The 26,831-nt window shown below is 40.8% G+C and overlaps 1 protein-coding gene across 1 annotated transcript in view; it reads right to left on the minus strand.

Moving 5' to 3' along the window:
- The window catches only part of CAPZA2 (capping actin protein of muscle Z-line subunit alpha 2), a 32,801-nt gene extending 11,162 nt beyond the window's left edge, over positions 1-21,639 (minus strand). Inside the window, exons 1-6 of the mRNA XM_075705748.1 lie at positions 21,590-21,639; positions 4,923-4,986; positions 2,855-2,906; positions 2,091-2,154; positions 1,379-1,585; positions 112-191 (exon numbers count right to left, since the gene is read on the minus strand). Coding sequence (XP_075561863.1) covers positions 112-191; positions 1,379-1,585; positions 2,091-2,154; positions 2,855-2,906; positions 4,923-4,986; positions 21,590-21,628 — 506 coding nt within the window. The 5' untranslated portion in view covers positions 21,629-21,639. The remainder of the gene's footprint in view (positions 1-111; positions 192-1,378; positions 1,586-2,090; positions 2,155-2,854; positions 2,907-4,922; positions 4,987-21,589) is intronic.
- Positions 21,640-26,831: the final 5,192 nt, after the last annotated feature.

Consider the following 26,831-nt stretch of genomic DNA (forward strand, 5'->3'; position numbering starts at 1 on the left):
AAGATGTGCACGCACCTCCTTCTCTGAACTAAGGATTATCGCTATAATGGTACTAGTGCAGTTATTCCGTTTCCTGTATTTTACTGTATTTGTATCCCTACAGACACTTACCAAAAGTTCTTTGCTTGGAACTGATGGCTCTCTATGCATGCAATAATGGTCTGCTGCCCATCAATTGTTTTACCATACACCTTAATTAAAAATAAAAAAAAAACACAAAAAACAAAAACAAACAAAAAACCAAGAGTTAAAGTTTCAGTGTCTGTCCTGCTCAAACTGCTTAGAGATAGATCTAGATCTATTAACGTTACATAAGCTGTAAAATTTAATTTTACCACCACTATGGTTCTCACATATTATTCAGTACATGAAAAACTAAAGTGTGTATTACAATGCAGAAAAATTTAAGATTAGGAAATCTGAAGATCAAGCTTCTTAACTGAAATTTTATATACTGCAAACTCGTTTTTCTGCAACTATAGGAATTTTGAGCCTATAGCACTACTGCTGTGACTATATATTACCAGCTGTATTCCAGATACCAGTTATTCTACAACTAAATGATGATTTAAGTCTTTACGACTAGCAAAAGGTGATTAAAAGGGTGGTTTTGGTCCTTTGTTCTGCTTTATCCCCTAAAATCAAATACTACTAGACACGATCTCAATGAAATGGTTTCCTTTACAGAAGCTGGAACTCATCTGACTGCCTGGGAATCCAATTCAACTTGTTAACTCAGCAACTGATTTTTTTTTTTTTTTTTTGGCTAGTTGATTTTTCCATCAGGTTAGTACAAAGCACAGGACAGCTATCATTAGATCAGTCTGCTGAACTTTAAATAGTTACAGGGCTCCTAACAGCAAATGAATGCTATTTTGGTCCAGAGTAAGAGGTTTTATTTTAAGAAGTCATCAGAACCCACTGATTCTGGTGGCAAGAATGTAGTACTTTGATATACAGATGTGATGGAGAGAAAACAGTTGGTTTTATTGACAGTTCTGTCAGTAAATGAAGCCAAGACAGACATTTGTATCTTGTAGAATTTTTTTTTTTTTTTTAAAAAGTAACAAGCCAGGTAGCCGGGATCAACCTGCAGTAGTCTACAGAAGGTCTTAATTCAAATAATTCTTAATTCAAATAAAAATTCTTCAGAATTGAGAGTTAAGTCTTCACTATGACCTGCAGTAACCACCCACTAGTAATCCAACAGCTGAAATAGTAAACTTCTGAAGCTTTCCCTCATTTCCCTGCATGAGCCCTTGACAGGACTAAATTCTTTACAGCTGAAACTGCCTATCTTCCTGGTTTAGAAAGAGTTACACTTTTATTTTAGATTTCTACCTATAGTAGTACAGTGGTTATATAATTTAGTACTTACTGTGCAGACACCATTTGGGTAGTGTTCCTTCACATATGCTTTCATTGCTGTTTCAACTGAATTTCTCCAGGATTCTATGGCATTTTCAACTTCATGAGGTCTAGGATCAGTAGCCTCCTTTCTTAAGTGATCAAATTTAAAAGAAATCTTGTTCTTGGGATCCAAAAATTTTCCGTTTCCTAAATCACCATGTTCTGTTATCAAAACCTGTATTACAAAATTTTAGTTAATAACATTTGCTGTTGAATAAAGAGAAAAAAAATACCATGCCAAATCTAGTTATATCCAACATTTAACTGGAGTTTACTCATATCCAAAGACTCACATTTTAAACAAAATATGCATACAGCAAGAGAAGACAAGGTTAACATGACACACTGACTCCGAAAAAAATCCTGAATCTTACCCTTTTACTGCAACAAACAATGCAATACAGAAATTCATGTCTTCTAGTATTAAAGATGGAGCAAGTTGTTTCTACAGCTCCAAATCAGGTCTGACTGAATTCAGGACAACACCACAGAATGAAATTTCAAGCTCTTTATGTGGCCTAAATGATTAGCTTCTGGAACTGGTACTACTGGAGGGCCACAATATCTATATTTTGTCAGGGCAGATGCATTTCTTCTCATTTTCTTGCCAACATATGTTCCAATACCAGAACATATGTAACAGTTTAAGGAACATTGCAAGTATTCCATTGCATTCATACCTGTTCATCATAACCGTCAATTTTTACTGGAGTAAACTGGTCCAGGTTGTACTGTGCAAATGCGCTGTAAGAGAAAAAAACACCAAAAACCTGCACCAAGCACAATCTTTTTCCTCAGTAGCTGTAAAAGATTTACATAATAGCTAATAATCTGGGCAATGATGCATCAAAAAAATTGTATCAGTGCTTCATTATCTAGCAAGACCAAGTTCTTGGAATGACCTTGGTTCATTCAGATTCCAACCACCATTACACAATGATTTATGTTCAAAAGTAACCTGATATAGACACACATGTAAGCTTTATGGTAACCCATAGAAACAGGAGGAACAGATAAAAGTTTAAATTGCACAGGGATCCAACCTAAGCCAGACATCTCTGTTCTTACAGATGAAACTCATTTTGGCATAAAATACAGTAGGCGTAATGTTTTGATATAAAAGTAGGGTCTAAGGAAGCAGTATCTTACAGATGTTCAGTGCCTATAAAATCTACCAAGAAACAGAAAATGAAATCCAAAAAGGTGGAGACTAGTTCCAAAATCCAGGTCACCCATTTCCAAAACAGTTGCTCTAATCATTAGGATACAATACAGTTCTCTCCTCTGCCAAGAATTTAATCTTGATCAAAGATGCACAACACCCATAAGAGGCTTTTACTTGCCAAGCACCCATCTTTTTAAAGAAATCGCTTATGGACAGTGAAAGTCTTACTGTAAAACATCTTGCTTTTATGCAACTGAGTATGTGGCATCTGGTACTTACTGGGCTGCTCCTTCCCTGAGAAGATTGTCATTATTAAGCAGCAACCGAACATCTGAAAGGAGATATTTACAACATAAAAGTACAGTTAACTCGGAAACTTGTTGCAGTCACATAACAAATGTCAACAGACTGTACAAAACAAAAAACCCAAACCACCCCATACCCATACAGATTACTAGGTAGGAAATGTACTGCTTCATATTTCCTAATTTTGACTGAACAAAATGCGAAGAGTAGTATGGAAATGTATCCCTTCCAACACAATCTGGTAAGCAGATATAAACCATATTCTACAGGCTGTGTGACAGCTCTAGGAATCTGTCAAACGTTTTTAGAGAAGTTCTGAATGAGAACAGCACAGGATTCAAATGAGTTCACTTTTAAGATGTAAACTACCAAATCCCTCACGCTGTATCGATGGTAGAGGTTACTGTATTTTGGCAACACTAATACGGTATGTATTGTACCTTTTTTTTTTTAAGCCTGACCATTGTTGCTCTCGTTCCTTAACGACACTTAGCAGTCGGAGCACAATACATCACAATACCATTTCTTCTACCATCATACAAGAAACATATGAGTATAGAATAAAGTCAATGCTCTCCTCAGAATTGACTTCATATTTGCTATGCAGTAAATTTTTATGTAGTTGACTTACTACCTTATTATTTACTAGGCAGTATTTTAATAACAATTTTATGCACTGATCATTAACTGATCATTATTCTCACTATAACATTTTAAACTCTTCTAAAGATTCCCAAGATATCATGCAAGTGAAAAACAAAAATCCAGAATATACTTGAAGTATTTTTCCTTAAAAAAAAAAAACCCAAAAAACCCCACCACAACAAAAACCAAACCAAAATACAGAACAAGAAAACACCTGAAACAAAAAAAACCCAGCCCCACAAATCAAAAAAACCCCATGCCAAACCAAACAAAAATCACAATTTACAGAATTGGAATTTAAAGCCTTCTCTCTCTTTTTCTAAGAAGTCAGCCTGCATCTCATTGAACACTGATAGCACATTTATGATCAAATGTTTTGTTATGTGTTTTCAAACATATTATGCTCCATTATTGAGCAGGTAGTTGCAACTATGAACTAGGTTAACAAAATTTATAGCAGTACTGCTCTAAGAAATTGTATTAACCTTCATGGAGCTGGGTTAATGAGCTGCTCACCAACAGTTCATTTCACAAACGCAGTACAAGGTAAGTTTAAATAATAATCAGCTAGTCACAGTTTAACTGAAGAACAAGGTACTTCTAAAAACATTACATTCTGTAACAAATTTAAGCTCTCTCCAGCCTGCCACTGACTAAAAGTTTAGTATACTAAACCTACTTCTTTACTTAAATAGCACCAGAGCTATTTGTAAGCTACAGCTACAAAATGTATGCCTTTTTACATGATATGTATGCCCATGTATCTTGATGCAAGACAAACACAAACATTTTTAAAGAAAAATAACATCTTAGGTAAAGTTCAGGCAACAATAGTTGAGAAAAGCTAATTTCAAGTTTCCTTTCAGCTTACCAATACTCTCAGTAAAATAAAGCGTGCTCAGAATTTAAGGGTTAAAAATGTTTGGAGAAGATTAATATTCTTTCCACAACTGGCATTAAGCAGTAGTCCTTTGTATATTCAAGGTTAAGTATTTGTAATTATATACCTTCTTTTTAAGAAAAAAAAATTGATTTCAGCTAGTTTAATTTCTGTTGAAAAATGTAATGTCTATCAAAGACTGAAAAAAAAAAAAGAGTACATGTGTCTTCTAAACAAAAACCCTAGCAACTGTTAATTCTGTTAATTCATGACTGATTAAAAAAACAGAAAGAAAGCTCATTCTCACATCACAAAGAAAAGTGGTACTTTCTCCTTTTGCATTTAAACTCCAAGCTGTCTTGTGACTGCAAAGCTTATTATGCCAAACTACAAAACCAGCTCTTACAGCAAGTGAGCTGCTGAAATATAAGCTACATGACATTCAGGAGAGTAATCGGCAATACAGTTTTGGATATAGATGCCTTAAATGAAAGGACAGAGCAGAGAGGTACTCACCATTGAACACCTCATTGAATTCCCCAGGAGGAGCATGAATGATGAATTTTGCTGCTATACGCACCTTAAATACAAAAAAACAATTATGTGGTTGTATGTAGTTGTATTCATTCCTATGCAAACCAATGATGCATTGTATAGCTTTAATACCCAGACATGAAATTGTACAATTCCCACTGTTTCATATATTTCTTCACATTATTTAAACTACTCTGTCTTTGTTAAAAACATAGAATATGAAGTTCTACCTCTTCAAACAGGATAGAGGAGGTTATATGTCATGGAAGCAGGCAGAGAAATTGAGTCACTCATGTTTTGTATTACTGGCAAAAAGAAACAGATTAATATAACAAGTAAGATCAATAATATATTCAGAATCTATTTCAACTTTCAGTTCATGGATGCCTGGGATTCAACACACATTCCAACAGAGCTGGAAACTGCGATGAAGATACATTCAATCTTCAAAGCTTCTCCTCTAATTTTACTATACATCCTATGGTTCTAAACTTCCCAAAAGGGCCCACAGCTAGACAGTAATCAACAGATTACATAAACTTAAAAACACTTGTGTAGCCACTAAAGCATGTAATTTCATCTGCATCTACCTCTAAGGTCTCTTAGTACCACAGTATCAGCAGATAAAGTTTAAAAAAACACATTAAGAACTTCTTTAATGCAAGTCCTGGAGCAATTGCCTTCAGCCACAACTTCCTGCAGACAAAACACAGCATAAGCCAGTACTTCCACTACAAGTATGTGCACCTGCCCTGGTTTTCTCCCTCCTGCTTGCACAAGCACTTGTGCAACTGCATAGTGGGCAAAAATAGAAAGGTTTACTTTTTTTTTTCCCCCAGACCGGTACCCTGAACTGGTGCACTGCACAGCTACAGACACATGTGCTGGCAAAAGGAACACAAAAACGCTTTTTTTGATGTGAAGCAACCTTAAAACTTTTCAACTATTACCTTACTTGTAGAATGTCACTCAGCGGACTTGCTTTCATTCATTCTCCTTTCGCCCTTAAACTGTTAAGGGGACCCATTATAAAAGTAAGTAAATAAATGTTGGTTTCCTGAGAGAGCGCTTAGCTGCCTCATTAGCAGTGTTCAAACTGCAGTGAGATCCCAAATGACTAGCCCAGGCAGCTTTCTGCTCAATAACAGTCAGCACACTGCCACTCAGAGCTGGCTAATGGAAATGGAAAGGCTGTCAGTTCCCAACTTTCTAAATTGAATGCCACACTTTGGATTGCTGACAGCCTTTATCGGCTGCCTCAAATACCTAGATCAGAACTCCTCTTTCCATGTAAACATAAATTTGCATTACACCAAGATAAATGCCACAGGGTTTACTCTTCTCAAGAGAAACACAGAGAGGCAAGAGCATCTTAGAATCATAGAATCGTTTAGGTTGGAAAAGACCTTTAAGATCATCCAGTCCAACCATTAACCTAACATTACCAAGCCCACACTGAATCAATTAAGAGTAGACTACACTAAACCATGTCCCAAAGTGCCACATCTACCTGTTTTTTGAACACTTCCAGGGATGGGGACTCCACCACCTCTCTGGGCAGCCTGTTCCAATGCTTGACCACCCTTTGGGTGAAGAAATTCTTCCTAATATCTAATTTAAACCTCCCCTGGCGCAGCTTGAGCCCTTTTCCTCTCATCCTATCACTAACTACTTGGGAGAAGAGACCAACACCCACCTCACTACAGCCTCCTCTCAGGGAGTTGTAGAGAGCGATAAGGTCTCCCCTCGGCCTCCTCTTCTCCAGGCTGAACAACCCCAGTTCCCTCAGCCGCTCCTCATAAGGCCTGTGCTCCAGACCCTTCACCAGCTTCGTTGCCCTTCTCTGAACACACTCCAGCACCTCAATGTCCTTCTTGTATTGAGGGGCCCAAAACTGGACACAGTATTCCAGGTGTGGCCTCACCAGCGCCAAGTACAGGGGCACAATCACCTCCCTGCTCCTGCTGGCCACAGCATTCCTGATACAAGCCAGGATGCTGTTGGCCTTCTTGGCCACCTGGGCACACTGCTGGCTCATGTTCAGCTGGCTGTCTACCAACACCCCCAGGTCCTTTTCGGCCAGGCAGCTTTCCAGCCACTCTCCCCCAAGCCTGTAGCGCTGCATGGGGTTGTTGTGCCTGAAGTGCAGGACCCGGCACTTGGCCTTGTTGAACCTCATACAGTTGGCCACGGCCCATCGATCCAGTCTGTCCAGGTCCCTCTGCAGGGCCATCCTACCCTCCAGCAGATCGACACTCCCACCCAGTTTGGTGTTGTCTGCAAACTTACTGAGGGTGCACCCAATCCCCTGATCCAGATCATTGATAAAGATATTAAACAAGGCTGGCCCCAAAACAGAGCCTTGGGGAACACCACTCATGACCGGCTGCCAACTGGCCTTAACTCCATTTACAACTACTCTCTGGCCTCGGCCACCCAACCAGTTTTTTACCCAGCAAAGACTATGCCCATCCAAGCCATGAGCTGCCAGCTTCCCAAGGAGAATATTATGGGAGACGGTGTCAAAAGCTTTGCTAAAGTCCAGGTAAATGACATCCACAGCCTTCCCATCATCTACCAGGCGGGTCACCAGGTCATAAAAGGAGATCAGGTTGGTCAAGCAGGACCTGCCTTTCATGAACCAATGCTGGCTGGGCCTGATTCCCTGGCTGACCTGCGCTTGCCTGTTGAGTTCACTCAAGATGAACCTCTCCATAATCTTCCCTGGCACCGAGGTCAGGCTGACAGGCCTGTAGTTTCCCAGGTCCTCCTTCCGGCCCTTCTTGTAGATGGGCGTCACGTTGGCAAGCCTCCAGTCATCAGGGACCTCCCCTGTTAACCAGGGCTGCTGGTAGATGATGGAAAGTGGCTTGGCAAGCTCCTCTGCCAGCTCCCTCAGTACTCTTGGGTGGAGTACTTCCACTTCCACTTCTATGGCAGCTTATTAAAGCACTTGCCCAGATAAGAAGCATGACTTGGATTGTCTCCTTTGACCCAAAGGAGTGTAAACTCATCTGCATTAGCCAGAGATTACCCCAACCGTGTGTCTGTACACTTTTCCTGAGTGATGACACATACTCCATACCTCTCCTGCTGAAGTCAGGGCACTCCGTACACAACTCAATGCTCAATCCAAAGCAATCTAAAGGACGTGAAACACAGCTAACCTACAGTACCAATAAAGCACTCATGAAGGAGAAGGGCAAGACAGGCTCCAAGGCTGTACTACCAGGACATTTTATCAAATGACCAATTAACAGCATCTGGGATCAGACTGGAATTTAGGCCTCACACTTAAGAGCAGGTATTGGTTGTGCTTTCAGCATGACTGTCAGGCTGACTCCCAGCTCAAAGTTAGATGAAGGGAGGGACACTGTTTCTTGGTTCTGACTCGACTTCGGGACGTGAACAGGACTGCTTACCCCTGCCAAGGCCAGGTTAGCTCTGGGCAAGCATAGAAACAAGACCTGCTTAAACGAGCAAAATTAAGCAAAACTTAGGTGCCCAAACTGCACTCTGAATGACCATGTGCTTTGAACTGGTAACATCTGTAAGGTGAGGTATTAAGCCTGTACTAAAACTGGAAAGATACCTTATTTTCAGCTGTTTTGGTAATGGAAAGCTGGTTTTGCTTTTTTTTGCTATCAGGAGGAACTATTCTTATCAGTCAGATTAGCTATACTATAAGTAATATCCATTCACAAGTATTCAATAGTAACAGGTGTTTCCCCAGGACAGACCAGCGTAAACATCAGTTTTAGTGAACATTTTACTAGTAAATTCAATTCCTCAATGAGAATTTTTTCAGTATGACAATTCATCATAGATGCCACTTTTCATAGGACAGATAAACACAATAATGCAAACTTGCAATCACCATCTCATCAAGAAGTATAAGGTATGCTCATGCTTACAGAAGCAAAAAACCTAATGTGTCTTCAGAAGATGAGAGTCCATCAGCTAAGACACTCCCTCAGTTTTGCTAACCTGCCTTTGTGAAGTCCATTTAACACTAATCCACTTTTCTTCAGCAGTTAAGCCAAATTAACTTATCTGTGGAGATGAGTATCTGAAAAAGCCGTATTTCCCCAATTCATACATACAAGAAGCCCATATAAAAGAATTAAATCCAGTAGTCTCACTTAACACCTAAGAACTGAAAAGCACTTATGGCTTCTTCATTGCTGTTGAGTTTTTCCAGAAAAAAGTGCTCTAAAGGAGGTTTCTCTGTTCTCCAAAACCAGACTGATACTGAAGGATAAGTGAATACACTTCACTTCCACGAGCCTCAACGAGATGAAGATCTCCCCCTTTTGGCAGTAAAAAGCCACTGGCTCAGCTATCGCTTGAGGAACCACAATTTAAACATAGGGACAGTGGTGTTTATGGGCAAATAGGAAAAAAATAATTAAAATGCACATATAGCAAGAGGCACATTACCTGCAATACGAAGCAACAGGCAAAAAACTCAACTGCAGTATAGTCCAGTTGAGACATGAAGTTATTTTTGCTGAAAACTGTTTAAGGAAACACTTCAATCAGATGCATTACAGTTGAAACCAATGCTGGTTATTCAATACATTGAGACTTAAAAACTGATTAGAACTGATTTGAGCAAGTCCAAACAGAAACAACATAACATCTTAAAAGTCTAAATGACAAAACCTTTTTCATTCAAGAGAACTGCACCTTCACACACAGTACAAGAGCCTTATACACATACTAGCAAGTAACAAAAAATTAGGTTACAGTTGAGTATTCCTTTAGAAAACTCAAAAGCCAAGACTGAGAAATCACCTGAAGTTTCTCCACTTACTACTCTAGTCACTCCCAAAACACCACCTGAAGCTTAAGACAGTGTTTTATTGATGTAGTTTCCAAGATTAGATTTACAGCCACTGTTTTCAGTTAAATGTCTGCAGAGTGGCTTGCAAGAAACTAAAACTTCAGAGTGCACTAATCCAGAACATCTGATCATCAACGGTTCACAAAAAACAGGTCTCGCAAACAGCTTTTTCCACAAGCCTGTGTAAGGAATTGCACATTTACTATATTAAATTCCTTGAATGCACAAAACCAATCTAAGTATGTTTTCATGAAACATGACTTCGTGCAGGTTTGAGCATTGATTTGGACAAATCATACAGAAGCTGAGAGGAAGTTACGAAAAAAAAAAAGAGATACTTCTGAAACATTGAGAAGAGAAGCATTCCCCACTGCAGGTGTTCTCTTTATCCAATTTTCACATATACACCAGTCACAGTCTCACTTAAATGGAAGTCTGATCTCAGTAGGTAAGAGCTAGCAAGATTTACTTTCTCAATTCAAGTGAAACCAAATGGTACCCATCACATCAGTTACAAGCTTTTTGATTTTATAAAGTAAACCATTTCAGTTAAGGTAAAAATTCAGACTGAGAAAAGGACAGGTTTGTTGTATGTGATGAGCATGGATATTAGGCATAATAATGACTAATTCTTCATTCTGCTAGAGATTAAAACAATTGGTCTATCAACAAATGCCTACACTCAGTTACTACACTATTTGCAGTTTTCAGATTACACAAGCACAGAGGCAGCAACGTACAGAATAGTGTTAGTTATGCTAAATCTGCCTTGTTTTCATACTTCTGCCTTTATTTCACAATCTAATTTCTCTCAAGGCATGACACCCATCAGATACACAGAGAAATCCTACTTCTCTACCTTTTCCAGTCTGCGACATTCTGAAGTTTGTTTTATTTTAAAGAAGTCATACACAGTGACTTCAAATGCCCCCAAACCACTCTTCCTCTTCCTGGCACATCGGAACTGACACTGGTTGAAAAAGGCCGACCTTCTGTGCAGTACGTGCCTATATATGGTCACAAATACGTGCTTGTCAAAGTGCAGGGGCTCCCGCCACACCTCTGTCAGCTCCACTAAGATATGTTAATTCCTGATAATCAGCTAGGGTACACCTAACAATAAAAGAGACATTAAAACTTAAGTTAGCTTTTCCTTCCTGCCCCCCTTCCCTTTTTCACTTAACTGAAATACAGCCGTATATGCCAGGCACCCTGACAGCTCACTCCTTCAATCAACAGCTATGCTGCACAGGAAGACCGTGCTGGTGAGCAAGATGCTGTGAAACCACATACTTTGCCCTTATTCTTTTCTACACATCACTTCAAGTTCAGCTGCGAACTCCTTGCAGCAGGGAGACCCACCCTTCCTCTACACTCATAACAGGTTAAAGTTTACTGCTCTGGAGCAATACAAATGAAATAGTGAAGTATATATTAAAAGCCCTTTTTACCAAAAAACTGCATCCAAATCTGAAAAGGAAAAAAAAAGTGACAGATGGCCACAATACATTTCCACTCAAAGACAACTTTGTTGCTAATCACGGGGTGGGTGAGGAGCTTCCAGCAGTTACTTTTATCAGTGACTATATAAAGTGTTACAACAGGAGCAAGGCATTGTATATCATGCATTTATATTCTGGATTCCTGAAAGCACCCTTGCTTCCTTACAAAACAACCCAAACTTCCCACTCACAGGAACCTATGTTTGGCAAAAAAAGTAGATGACATCACATTTAGGAGAAGGGAGCTCTTTGGTTCTGCTCTAGGAACGGTAAAGAGTCCAGAGAGCCCTATTCCTGGTGTCATGCCTTCTGCCACAGTTCTCCTTGCTGGCTCAGGAAACCTTTCTGCAGGCAACTAAGCAAATGGCTTTGTCTTGACCCACTGAACTCTATTTACAGGCAGCCACAGGGGTTTCTCACAATCAGCCTGTAGTTACAGGGCTATAACACAATTAAGCTGATTCAAACTAGATAAAGTTCCAATTCTCTCAAGACTCTGTAATTCACACTCACAATAACACACAAATCATTTGGGGATCCGGCTTGTACTACCTGGAGTGATACTGAACAAAAGGCTTGTCTAGTTTTATTGAGTTCTGAGTTTGAATCAAACTTGTGTTTTAAGTTCAGCTGAGCCATTATTTTTCAATATCCAGCTTTACTTTCTAATGAACAAAACTGCTCTGACATCTTGTACCAGTCAAAATTAATTTTGCATTGACACATGTAGCACATCAAGGAACACAGTCTAAGGTTCAATCATTTGCAAGATACAATGCCTGATGATCTGTCAGTACTGCAAACATCAACATAGTTTTAGAGTTTGCAAACCCTTCAGTATTTAAAAAAAAAAAAAGGCTTCTCCTTTGGACAGGTAGGTATTTGGTATTACTGGCTCCAATTGCTCATTAAATTCTCAGGTTAGATACTTCCTGGAATGTTACACCAGCAATTACAATACATTTTTAGAAATAAAGAGCTGGGGGTGTTTCATAAGTGGCATAAACTGACCTAATACCATGCCACTGCTGCCACCAAAAGGACTGATCTTCCTCCCTCCTCCCAAATAAGCCCTGTGATCCATTTTTACAAACTCCTTTGTATCACCAGTGCTCATCTGTTTATGTGAGCATCCAGAGAAGCAAATTGATCCAGCTAAAGAATAGCTTTAGAAGGTGGCAAGAACATAGCAACCAATTCACTTATCAAGAGAGCTTTATGTAATTACTGCTTCTTGCTGGTAACAGTTCAGTGAGGTGAATAAACCTTCAAAGGGCCAGACAAGCATGAAGAGGTATATGTGAGAAAGGGATTAGCCCATGTCAACAGCAAACTGTCTTCTCAGCATCTCATGAAACCTCACCCATACCCATAGGTATAATTTCAAACAGTGAAGAAGCATCCTGAAACATGCAGCATCTCACACAACACAGAGCTAAGACAGCAACTGGTAGAGAGGGAATGAATACAAGAAGTAGCATTGCAACTACTTTCCTACCAAGCTCAACTAAAACATGCACTGTAGCATTCATTTCTGCTTCTGGGAGAGCTAAGGAAGAAAACACTGCAAAAATGTGGTTCTGTGGCACAGGAAAGGAGGGGCACATTCCATGCCTATGGCTTTGACTGAACAGACGTTTCCTTCACAGTAATGCCTGAAGCTGCATTGCATCCGTAGGACGTGTGTTTTCCTCAATTATTTTTAATACACAAGTACTTAAGAGTATGTAACAGTACCAGCACTCAATAGTGGTGCAAAAAGTACATCTTACAGTGTGTGAGGTATTCTAGCTGCATTCTTTCTACTTGAAGAGCTGACTCAGATAATGAGATTTATTTTCACAAAAATAACCCTTTTGAAAGGTGCTGATTGTTTCACTGTAGGGCCTTTCAGCAGCAGTGTACCTAAATATTATAAAAGTCTCCATGTTAAAATCACTTTACACACCACATCATATTAAGATGAAGGATTAAAAAAAACAAACCCAAAACAGGACTTCTGAAAGTCACTGTATCAGGTACAGATGACAGAGGAATATGAAAGCAATGTATGTTACTTGGGTAATACACAGATCTAACTAGAAAAAAATTAGAGCTGATAAATCTCCCCCATGTCATTTTGCAGTTACTTTTATTACCCCTGACTGTATCTAACTGGACACCTTTTTATGTCAAGCACTTCCCATATTTTAATTCAGAAACATATTAAAAGAACTGTACTCGTCTCAAATTAGCGAAACAAGTATGTTTTATTTGTAGACATTAAAGGATCAAGATCAACCTGAAACTTTAGCTTCAGCTATCACCATCAATTACTAAAAGCTCTGAACTGAAAAAAATTGCTTGTAATTATAATACAGACAGTAGAATACATTATATTGTTTTTCCCCACATCTGTATTTCTCCAAAAGCCTATGTCTTCTCAGTAGCTGGCTGGAAAACAAATGAGAAAGCCACATAGATGCAAAAGCAAGTCCAAAATTGTTGATAGCGCTACATCTCCTAAATTTGTCATAGCGCACATTCTTCCTGCAGCACCTTTACTGCAAATTTTTATCTTTAACGTAGTAGTCCTTTTTCCAGGTATGTATGTGAAAGCTCATCATATGAGCAACCAGGAAAAAAAAAAAAAGATGACCAAGAACATCTCAGGTTCACAACTTAAAAGGTGCTTTCAGTAACTTCCAAAGGCCTTTCTGAGAACAAAAGCAAAGAAAAAAAATTAAACGAAAAAAAAAAGAAAAAGTATTAATAGGTGGTGTGTCCAATAAAGTAGCTGTTCCAGTTGCAGCAGACTATACATTGGGTGCTTTAAAATCCCAGTATCTCAAACTGTATCATTCTTTGGTACTTCCTATTTCATTGTAGGGTCAAGCCCCAACATACTAACCTCAAGAAACAAATAGTGCTTTGGGACGCATGCTTGGGGCTAGCTAAATAGAAATCTCATATGATTTCACAAAGGTCTAATGCAGTCATTGGTCTGATGTAAATTTACGAGGAAGCCTTATCCATAAAACCTTCAGAAGCTGAGCAATTGCATATTTTGCTTATGGATCGGATAGACAACAGATAATAAGCATAAAAAAAATTCTCAGAATTCCCTTGCAAAAGTCATTAACTGAAAACTGAAAAAGTAGTCAAATTTACATTTAGTGAAAAGCAAAAGCATTAACTTCTGTTTGAGAAGTAAAAGGTATAAGAAATATAAGACTTCATGAAGAAAGAAACCGATAGCATCGTCTCCCACATACAGAATCAAGATGTTCTGTCAGCCCAACACACACGCTCCTCAGTTGCAGCAACAAGACCTCTCTTCCTCAAGAGTCTTTACAGAGCAGTATCTACTATTACCTAAAAAGCTCTTGGTTCACATTTGCAAAGCATTCTTCCACCACAAAGCCTAAATTTTTAAAGTGATCCTTCCTACTACTCCAAGTTCATTATTTATAATTAAATACTCCAAGGACATTAAGCCTGGATTCAATACCAGTGGGGAGAGAAAAGGAACAAGATCAGAGCTTGCTCTATGAAAAATGCCTTTAATAAAGTCATAGAGTGCCACCTCAACTGTACACCCCACCCCCCTAGTTCCAGTGTCTTAAAATTCTCTCTCAAAGTTACCTATTTGTTTGAAAGTTTTAATGCCTTCTGTCAAGTTAAGAAAGTATTTGAAATATTTTACATTTCAGAAGCTTTTTACTCAAGGATTAAAAAAAAGTAATTTCCATATGCTGAAAAATCTACTTTCATTTCTGCGTGAGCAGTTCAAACTCCTTTACACCCTGCTTTGAGAAACTGGAAGTGAGTATTATACAGCACTGCCTGAGAAAAATACACTGATTCACTAAATAGTGTGGCTAGAATCCTTACCCTATTCTACTTTAGCTACCAAAATTGTAATCAACCAAAGATGGCATTTCACAGCAGAACTGTAGGCTGATGACTGTATTGGTGGGCAACAGAACCTTTTCTGTTATATCACAAATTACTGTCTCCAGTTTCATTACTGGATTTACCAACAGTTTGTTCTATTACTCTTCTCTATTTGTGGTTCAATTTGTTTCTCTTATCTACTTAAACTATGAGATTTCCTGGGTAGCAAGCTTCCGCAAGAGTTCTGCGAGCACAAAAGCAACAAGAACATGGCTTTTGATGGTCCTGAGGTGCCACTGCATTATAAATACTGTATGACATGGTAAAAGTCAATCCACAGAAAGTATCTAATTTCTCCAAAACACTAATAACAAAAGAACATATGAACTGCAGTTTTAGAAATCACTGATCTTATATTTAGAATAACAGGTTTTATTTGTATTTATCTCCAAGCTTCAGATAATTATTTTTAACTTGTCAAAAACACAGACAATTTTGCTTTGCATAATAACTTTCTATGGAGGTGCACAGTGAAAATATAAGTAGCATTGGACACAAGTTGCCACAATTAAATATCAGGAAAAGTTTCGGACCACGGGTGTAGTCAAACATTGCAACACATCGCCTAGAAAGCCTGTGCAGTCTCAATCCTTGGGAATATCCAAAACTCAAAGTGCAAGTCCCTAAGCAACCTGATCTAAGTTGGCCCACTTTGACCAAGGGGCATTCAGGTTACCTCCAGAAGTTTCCTCTAGCCTGTATGACTCTAAAAATAAATTATTTGCAGTTATACATACAGTATATGGTAATTTTTTCAGACAGTGTTGAACACTTCTGTAACTTTCCAACAAAGCGATTAAAATTCCTGTTCTGTCCTTCAATCTTAAGGGTTTTGATGCATTTTTTAAAAAAAATAATTCCTAACTCAAGTCAACACTCTATCTCACCATGTATATAAAAATCTTAATCTTGGGAGGACTGCTATATTAAGAATTACATGTCAGTCTGAGAAGCACTCCCAACTTCCTCATTCTTATTAAAGAATTTCCTCAAAATGTTATCAAAGTGTAACCACTGAGTTTAACCTCACCTTTGTAAAAACACTTCCTTCCACACAACTTCTGTTACATTTCACATGTGGAAAGGTGTTAACTTTCACAGCTTTGATAATGTAGTAAATTAAACAGAAGATATGCTTAAACAGTAACTGAGTTATTTCACATTTAAGTATTAAATGTTTTTCAAGCCATCATCGGAACCTGCTACAGCATTTCCAGTTCCTCTCAGAATTTAAATATAAACAAGAACCAGATTGCTCACAAGGTCCCCCTGCTAGATGTGTTAGCAAAGCCACACGTTTAAATAGAAAACAAAGCACACACTGATGAACTACAAAGAAGGAACACTAAGGACACTTGCAAAACCTTACCTTAAGTTTACCTTATAGATTACAGTGCAGTTATACCCAGAAAAGGCTATTCAAATCCTGCTTCTACTTCAACACATTCTGCTTCTAATCATCTACAGTCTCCAAGTCTCATTCAGGGCAATTCCAAAAGTCAGAATCTGAGATCCTTCCAAAATGAATGATTTAGAGCACATGTATTGCCATAGTACATATAAAGATTTTTAAAAAGTAACAGTTTTTTGTCAAAAAATCTCCCAATGCTTCTGAAGGTTTGTGTGTGCATTAAGGAAACACCTGAACCTCCTGCACTGGTAGGCTTCTTGTACAGGCAAGTGAGATCTGCTGTCCATATATTATGTTTTAAAGACAAAGTTACACACAAGAGAGAATGTATTTTACCGGCATAGACTTTTCATCTCAAAGCACTGACTAAAGAAACAAGTTTTCCTTAAACAATCTGACAAAACCACACTGCAGAGTTTTGTTGGTGTACGATATCCACATTTAGTACTTAGATTTGTAGGTTTTGACACCTAATTTAAGAAGTTACAAAGTCACCCAATGCACCAGGAAATACCTGGAAGCAACGCTGGCTCATTTTCACAAATGGGACTACTTCCCTCATCAGAAGAGAAGTTTTGCTCTAATTACAGCAAGCTGACCTACTGTTAAACCCCACCTTAGTCAATATGCCTTCCTGAACAAGTGGAACTACCAAGGCATAACCTTACCGAAAGACGTGTGGTTCCTTTTTTCAAAATCATGTTTGACAGTTCCCATATTTATAAGCTCAGCATTTTAAGGAATGCAAGAGCTAATTTTGCATTAAAAAAACTGATGCATTATCCTGTCCTACGAGGATTCTCCCCTTTCCTCCCTGAAGGCATCCTGATTTTCTCAGGCTTTATCTTGGTATCAACACAGCTACGTAACTCCTGTGCTTTGTAGAGAACAGGATTCACGTTAAAAAAAAAAATCTACAGTAACCACATCCCTTCAAGTCACCAAAAATGGACTACAGTACACTAGTTTTATGATTTAAATAGTTTTAGTTTGTTTTGCATTTACGCTGTTGTTATGAATATTTACATGCAACTTTTACAGTAAAATCAGTACCTTCCATTAATCATTGACTATATTAATGTAGATAAATTGTAGCTTTTATACTCACACTACTATGCTCGTTAAAAACATTTTTATATGCACTTATTAGTTTGACATAGCCACAGGCTGGGGAAAAAATTTCTACAGAAACTGGAATAAAATTGAACTGCAAAAAATGGTGACTAGACTTTAACAAAACTACTTCAAATATGCTGGATAAATAAATAGGTTTTGCATTCAAAACTTGTTAAGTGAAGATGCATTACCCATAGGAAGGACACAGAAGTGATGATGACTTCCCATTGCTATCTCCTTAAACAGTTCAGGTCTTCAAAATTTCCACCTCTTACACCTCATTTTTATGTATAGACTGAAGCAAACGTAAGTTTATGTTATTCCACCTATCTAAAAGCTTCTGAGCTTTCAGTGACCTATGTGAATAAAGCAACTACAAAACATGGTGTCTCACAAAAGCTGGTTTTTGGCACAGGAAAATCCCTGGTACTGGATGCTAAAGCCAGAAACTTTCACTGGCAATGGCCCAACTTCAGATCTTTGGATGTATACAAGTTTTACACACCATATTTACTATAAATAGTGCTCAGATTTTTTTTTAAAAAAAGGTTTTTCAAAGTTATCCTCACACTTACTATCATCACTTTAAAAGATAAGCAAGGCTTCAAAAATCTCATGCTAAAATGTGAATCTAAGGAACAAGACTAGGTTCAAAACCAGTTATGCAATCTTGCATATTGAAATCATGCTCTTTCTGGCAACCGGCTCTTCTCCTTCCTTGATTTTAGAGCTTCTTCACCTGAACTGTAACTCTCTATTTTGCCACTATTCCAATTCATGCCCTCTCTGTATTCTCAATTATGCTAAACACTGCAAGTTTGAAACCTGAATTATGTTAGAGCTAAATACAGCCATCTTAAACTGACCACTAGATAGCAACAGGAAGGTATAGCCACTACAAATGGAATTGCTTACTGCCCTTGCAACACTTAAATCTACCGACTATACACAAAGACAGACATGAATCAAAGACCTTTCAGAACTTGTATCACTACATCACTTGATCTCCTACTTCCTTATGCTTTTACAGCATTATTAGTAGTCTGGTACAAAAAAGTTCTATTATTTTGTTCACTTTCTTCCCTCCTTGAATTTCAGCAGTTTTGACCAGTGTTATGGTTATGTCTCTGTAGACATTAGCTACAAAACTATACCACCACCATCATCTGCATCAGCCTTTGATACTATCAGTTTCATACCATGGGAGAAAAATATATAAAGGAGAAATGTGATTTAGTCCCCACAAAAATGAATGTTTGTCTGTCTGCCTCTACTCCTACCTTTCTTTATAGTCCCAACTGGATGGATGAGAAGAGTGTGCTTTCCAAATGCTATCCAGCTGATTTTTATTTTAGCTCAGTAAAACTGAATGTTTGAGATAACATTTTTACTGAGTTAGACAAGTTTTAACTTCAAAAATATTTGCAGTATCTTTCATAACAACTGTCAACTGAGACATCAGAAATTAATCAAAAACTGAAGAAATTCAGTTCAAGACCTCCATATGTATTAAGAACTTGCATGTCTAAATTTCATTTCTTACACAGTATTCATTTAGTGGCTCAACAGAGGACAAATCAGTCCACTTAAAATCACAGTAACTTACACCCCCCAAAAATATCTTATTCTAAACTGAGTATGTGTCATCTATTTAATCTACTCAGAGTGCCCAATCATCTAGATCTTAGTTTAATGCCATCAGAAAAATGACTAAAGCTTTTAAGCAGTACACATTTTTATTGTGAAATGATAGCACAACTTAAACATATCAATTAAAATCCTAGCATGACATGATCCGCATGGATATTTGCCTCCTTTTCCAAGAGTTTGCAGTGTCACCCATCTTTGCTTTATTAGCCAATAAAGTATACTGCCAGGCTTGGAAAATTCCACTCATATAGGACAATCAATTTTATACAGGACTGAAGCAGATAAAGGAATCAATTTAAATTTACAATGGAAGAGTGCTGATTCTATTCACTTACACTGGGGCAGGAAGTATCTCTAGAAGGTCTGTACCCATGTTGGAGAAAAGAAAAACTGGAATTAATGGACAGGAGAAAGTTCAGAACTTAACTACATCAGTCACAAAAGCACAGGCAGCACTTCTCAGATCATACAGAGACAAGATAAAATTGTCACTGTACCTTTTATTATTTGACAGGACAAGATGCAATGGGCACAAAATTAAACACAGGAGGTGCCATCTGAGCATATGGAAACACTTTTTTTACTGCAAAGGTGACCAAGCACTGGCATAGGTTGCCCATGATGGAGGTTGTGGGGTCTCCATCCTTGGAGATTTCCAAAAGCCACCTGCACATAGTCCTGGGCAGCCTGCTCTAGATGACCCTGCTTGAGCATGGGGGGTTGGACAAAATGACCACCAAAGGTGCTTTCCAACCTCGACCATTCAGTGATGCCTTGTAGTCTAAGTATTTCAAGCATACCCTCTAGGAACAATGTCCTGGATTAGAGTTACTTGTATTTTCTATAAGGGGCTAAAAGAATCATGGATTACAACATATACTTCTTCATTACATTACAACTTGTACCAACAGAGAGGTGGCATTTGAATGTGAATTAAGTAGAGGAGGGCACAGTCTTAATGCCTCTTGGGAAAAAGATAGTGAGATCCTGGTGCTATGCATCTCTTGGCACATCAGTGCATCTCTTGTTCTGAAAACACGGTCCTGTTAACCTCAAACATGCAGAAATTCTGCCTTATTGTAACCACTTAGACATTTTAGACATCCTTCTTCTAACTTCAAAGAAGTCTGAAACATCATTTATCGACGTCTTCCACATTTAAGTCATCTCACAGCTTCCACAGCCATGAAAACCTACGTTTTTAAAACTGAAAATGAGTAACACCGTGCATTACATAAAGACATGAGCAGTGCACCATGTACACAAACCACCACACCCTCGCTCTGAAACGGGTAGCTGCCCATGGAGCTTGATCCAACACAGGAAGACAAGGAGCTCTGATAATTGAGGTCTTATGAGACACTCTGCACCTTGAGAGCTTTTTCTGGAAAAATCTGTCTTAAACCTAAGAAGTTTCCAACTGCCATAAACAGAGATTACACGTACATCTCGTTAATACAGCCCGTCTGCTCCTTGACCTTACACTTCCCCAATTGCAGTCTCCTAATAGGAAGTAAAACAGCCGCCTTCGTCCCCACACCCTCCCTCCTCTCCCAAATCTCCCATATCCTATCTCCCATCCCGGAGCCTGCGGGGGTGAAAGGGCAAGCGACGGCCAAGGCCGGCCCTGCTCTGGGGCCGGGGCCGCGGCGCCGAGCCCCTCTCTGGGGGGACAGAGCCCTGTGCGGTGCTGCGGCGCAGCCGGCGGGCAGGGACAAGAAGCCTCAGAAACGGGAAGCGCGAGTGGGGGAAGGGGAGAGTCCCTCCGCGTCTTTTCTGCTTCTCCCCACCGTCCCCCGCTCACCGTCCCCCCGACACACACCGGGCGGGGGCGATGGGGCAGCGGCCGTGCCCGCGGCCCCGGCGGGGAGCCGGCAGAGCGGCCGCCGCCGCACCGGACACCGGGCTCCGCCCCGCGCCGGGCCCGCACCGTACAAGGAGCGGCGGGAGATGCGCCAGGGCCGGCGCGGCGGCCGGGCCAGCCCTCTCCCTCTCCCTCTCCCCCCCCCCAGCCTCCCCGCCGACCCTCCTCCCGCCCCCCTGACTGACAGGCCCGGCCGCGGGGCGACGGCAAAAACACGAACCACAGGGCGAGAGCCGAGCTCGCCCCGCGGCCTCCCGGCTCAGAGGGCCCGGGGACAAAAGGGCGGCCCGGCTCGGCGCAGCACCCCCACCCACCAACCCCTACCTTCTCCTCGTCGGACAGCTGCTCCTCCAGGTCCGCCATCTTCCCGTCTGGCTCCGGCCGCCGCCGCCGCCGCCCCCTCTCCTCCCTCCCAGGCAGGAAGGGCGGAGCCCCCCCCCTCGCTGCGCGGCTGCGCGGTGGGGCGGCTGCGGGGCGGGGGAGGGGAGCGGCGGGCAGGGGGGCGGGCAGTGGGGGCAGGCGGGCGGGCAGGTTGTCGGCTTCCCGGCTTCCCGCCCGTGTCCGTGTCCGTGTCCCTGTCCCTGTCCCTGTCCCTGTCCCTGGGGTGCTCCATGTTCTGGTGCCTGCTCGGGGGAAGCGGGGCCCTCGGCGGTGGCCGGGTGTGGCGGCGGGGGGAGTCGGGGGAGCAGGGCGGCAGGGCCCGCTGCGCCCCTCAGGGCGTCTTCGGAATAGAACCACAGAATCGTTGAGGTTGGAAAAGACCTTTAAGATCATCCAGGCCAACCATTAACCTAACACTACCAAGACCACCACGAAAACAATTAAGGGTAGAGTAACAATTTCATGTTTCCTGGCTTGGTGGCTGGATTATTTTTTAATGAAAGTAAAAACTAGGAATCATTAAGGTTGGAAAGGATCTCTAAGAGCATCAGTCCAACCATCAACCCAACACCGCCATGCCTACTAAACCGTGTCCCAAAGTGCCATGTGTACCTGTTTTTTGGACACCTCCAGGGATGGTGACTCCACCACCTCTCTGGGCAGCCTGTTCCAATGCTTGACTACCCTTTCCATGAAGAAATTTTTCCTAATATCCAACCTAAACCTCCCCTGGCGCAGCTTGAGCCCTTTTCCTCTCGTCCTATCGCTAACTACGTGGGAGAAGAGGCCAACACCCACCTCACTACAGCCTCCTTTCAGGGAGTTGTAGAGAGCGATAAGGTCTCCCCTCAGCCTCCTCTTCTCCAGGCTAAACAACCCCAGTTCCCTCAGCCGCTCCTCATAAGGCCTGTGCTCCAGACCCTTCAACAACCTTGTTGCCCTTCTCCAGACACGCTCCAGCACCTCAATGTCTTTCTTGTAGTGAGGGGCCCAAAACTGGACACAGTATTCCAGGTGCGGCCTCACCAGCGCCGAGTACAGGGGCACAATCACCTCTCTGCTCCTGCTGGCCACACTGTTCCTGATACAAGCCAGGATGCTGTTGGCCTTCTTGGCCACCTGGGCACACTGCTGGCTCATGTTCAGCCAGCTGTCGACCAGCACCCCCAGGTCCTTTTCGGCCAGGCAGCTTTCCAGCCACTCTCCCCCAAGCCTGTAGCGTTGCATGGGGTTGTTGTGACCGAAGTAGGGGTTCACACCTCTGTTTTAACAGCAAAATGAGTCATTTAAGTAAGATTTAATTTTCGCTGGAAGTGTGGGCAGACAGAACTAAAAATTGCCAGGTTTCAGGCGTCCCCTTGGCAGCACGCTCAAGTGTGGGTAAGTGGATGCGGGTGCTGGGGGGCGGCGGAGCTGAGCATTTGGGTGGGGGCAAGCGCCGGCAGGGTTGTCTGGAGTACCCCACAGCGTGCTGAAAGAGATTTCGGAAAGCTCAGTTTGATGCTAGCAACAGAGACTGAAGAAATAGATGGTGTGAAATGATTTGTACTGTAAAAGATTGGACATGGAAAAGGAATGTGGTCAATGGGAGGAAACGGGAAAATGAATAGATTGGAAATTTTTTACCACAGGAGTAAGAAAATGTGAAGAGTGTCTTCCAGCGGTGCGACATTGCAGGTACACAGAGGGGCATTTGAGATGATAGGTTGCAAAGATTGCCTGGAAGAAAACATAATAGAAATGTTGAGGAAAACTGTAATAGAGGAATGAAAATGTTGTGTAGGTCAAACCATGTGGGGTTGAGGCCAGTGAAAGTCTGTATCCTCTTCCAACAGTGACTCAGGGGCAGATGCCCAGGGAGTGGTGAAAGAACAATGTTTTGGGAGTTCCTGGGAATGCTTCCTCGCTTCCAGCTGGCCGTGGTGCAGAAGATTGTCATCCTCCTCAGTGATTTCATTCTAACGAAGATTGTTGAACTATTCTTCAAGGGTCAGGTAGATAGTGCAAAGTTTTGTTTTCTTCCATGAGTAAAGTCAGACTGGGAAAACGCATAAGTAGGAGAAGCTGCTTTGATAATTTGTCTTTCTTGCGTGAGCATTTGTACACAATGTTTAATGCTGTCACATGCAGTATAGCAAAATATTGCCAACATCTGTAGAATTTTGCAAGGCTATCATTCTAGATGCCCCAGACAAGAAGTTGTTACAGTCAAATGGATATGTGGAAATTAGAATGGCACCAAAAATCAATATATGAACAAAGGATGAAAATGAAAAAAAGTCAAAATAATGAATGTACAAGTGGACAACATGACTGATTCAGGAAAGCTGAAGAGAGATTTAAAATACCTGTAACCATGGAGGATAGAGATAATGGACAGTAGTTTATTCACGTCAGGAATAAAATAAAGGACAATCAAACCTAATGTTTGATAAGGCCATTGCTAGAAGCAGACCGGTGAAGTGTAGAGCAGAAAAGGTACATCTAAAGGATATTTGGTTTTGGAACATCTCACATGTATTATTTGCACTCAACAATAAAAGGTAATGGTCTGTAGCGGGGGAGAGCAATGTGCAGCATTCAGTTTCACACAACAGAACTTCCACCCAGGAGTCTTAAGAGTAACCAGCTGGGGAGGTCTGTGAAACACTCCTGTTCATTTTTAACACACCTTGGGATTTGCCAGCTAGGTGATGTTTCCAAGGATGTTGCTTTATTTAAAATGTATTTAGAGGATAGTTCAAAAAGGTAGATCTTACCAAATATACGTTAATAGTTCTCTTATAAGTTAATATATCTATCTGTTGGATGTACCATGTTTACACCAGGTTTTTCTTGAAGTTTGCTGAAATTAGCACGATGAAGTGAATGATTCAGGGGAGGACTGTGTAGTCATCGTAGATACTAATGGGAGCCTTCTGTGTAGTACCCTGGCAGGTGCTTTACTGTGACCTTAGGACTTAATGGGAAATGAATAATCACGCAGAAATAAGTACCGTTCTTGCCTTGTGACTCAGTCTTTTGGAGTGCTGTGTGTCTTTTCAGGAAGAATATGGAAATTTCAGAGGGAATGTAAAGGAGGACTAAAAATAATCCTGAAGATGCAGAACAGATTTCAGGATGTGAGGCTTAGGGGTGTCAAGATTAACAAGTGACTGAGGAAATAGCAGTGATACCTGAGTTAGTTTGGAATTTATATGCATCTTATCTGAAGTCATATATCTTTACTTGCTGTTTTAAATTGCATACAGTCAATTTCCAGCCAGTAAATCTTCTCATGCTATAAAATTCACCCACAGTACCGATCTTTTTCATGTGCTGGTGTCTCTACACATCAACCAAAGGTTAATTTGCATGACAGTCACATACAGAACAGCCAAACATCCTATTGCTAGCTAGCTAGCTCGTTTCTTAGTAGATGTCTAGTCCCACTACGTGAAGCTCACCGTGGGCTAGCAGATCTGTCTGATGAGCAGTGTGTGGTTTACTGATGCAATGAGAGAAAAACAAATGAATGAAAAAAAAGACAGCTATTGAATTCTGCTTAATTTAATTGAACACGATAGAGCTACCGATCAAGTACCTTGCAATTTTGTTGTACTGCTTCTGTCATTTCTTTCTGTATTGACTCTGACCCCTGGCCCTTGAGTAGCCCTCGCTGCAGGGCTGTCAAAATGGCTTGAGAGAAGTGCAGCTTCTGTGATAAAGCCATCCTGAAGACTGGCAAGGAGGCAATGGGACAGAGGGGTTAGCACAGCACACTTCCTCTGCCCTTCTGCACTGACCCCAAAGATTGAGATAAACAATGCAGAAAAACATAAATTACATTTTCATTCTTCTTACTCAAGACAGGTGATTGACGTTTGACCTATTGCATCTGTTCAGGTATATTTAGTGCCTACTTGTTTAAACTGGAGGATGTACTACACTGTTTCCTAGGACAAAAGTGGACTCCGGCCAAGCTCTGAGCCCCGCTCAGATGCTGCTCCTGGCAGAGGGCTAGGAGGAATGCCCAGAAAGGTGTGGCAGGCTGTGTCGCTGTTGCCTGTTCCTTTCTGTGGGAAGCGTCTCCCTGCAACCTGATACTTGTTGGTATCAGGCATAAATACACACATTCCTGCGGGTTGGTGGGAGGCATACTCCAGTTCCTGAGATTCCCAAATACGTATCAGATCTTAGGGCCTTGGAAACTGCCTGCCAATTTGTGTCTGTATTTTGGGGGAGCTGGTGTTTGCAAACCTCTTCGTACCTTATAGAACCTTAGCGATGAAAGCAAATAGGTTTGTTCTAGAGAAGTTGTTAAATCCTTACAACAGTGTTGGAAAGCAAGCTGTGACAGGAAGAAAGCAATAATAAAGCTCAGTTGTAGAGCAAACTTGAGACTGAGCTTCCTTCTTAGATAACACTTAGGATCTTTTAGCCTACAACAGATGTTCAAGAGGATGACTCAGTAGCCCTTCACCTACAGTGGAGGTCCCATTTATAGAGCAGCCCAGGTTAGAAGGGACCTTGAAAGATCATCTGGTCCAACCTTTCAAGGGAAAGGGAGCATAGGTGAGATTATCTAGCATCCTGTCCGATTGCATCTTGAAAACCTCCAATGATGGGGACTCTACCACTTTGCTGGGGAGGTTGTTCAAGTTAATGATTATTCTCACTGTAAAAAATGTCTTTCTTGTATCAAGATTTTTGTTGGTACCTTAGAACTTACTGTCCTTTGTTTTCTTTGCTCATGAAGTTCACAGTCCTGCTTACTGTGGCATTTTTAAGATTGTCGCAACATTCTTTATGCTTCACAACTGTAATATTTTTATTAATTTTGCATCATATTCTAAGTTTCTCACAGACACTGTGCATGTCATAATTATTTAGATGACCAACTTGATATTTAGAGTGGATATTTTTGGTCAGTTTTAGGGGCCTTTATTCCCGCATCTACCCTAGAAGCTCTTTATATGCTCCTCTTAGGATTGCATTCAGATCTTATCCAGGCTTGCTCTGTGACTTCCTACTCTGTTTCTATTCTTGGGAGTTTTCTCGGCTTCTTTCTCCACCGTGTCCCTTCCAAGAATAGTCAGCTATATATCTTGCCTTATGTAATTCAAATTCAAAGTCTTGCATTTGCCTTTCTTTTGACATGTACCTATGTTTTAGGAATTAGATACCAATGTTGTTTCTTAGATTT

The sequence above is a fragment of the Pelecanus crispus genome, chromosome 1 (genome assembly GCF_030463565.1).
Source record: "Pelecanus crispus isolate bPelCri1 chromosome 1, bPelCri1.pri, whole genome shotgun sequence".
NCBI lineage: Eukaryota > Metazoa > Chordata > Aves > Pelecaniformes > Pelecanidae > Pelecanus > Pelecanus crispus.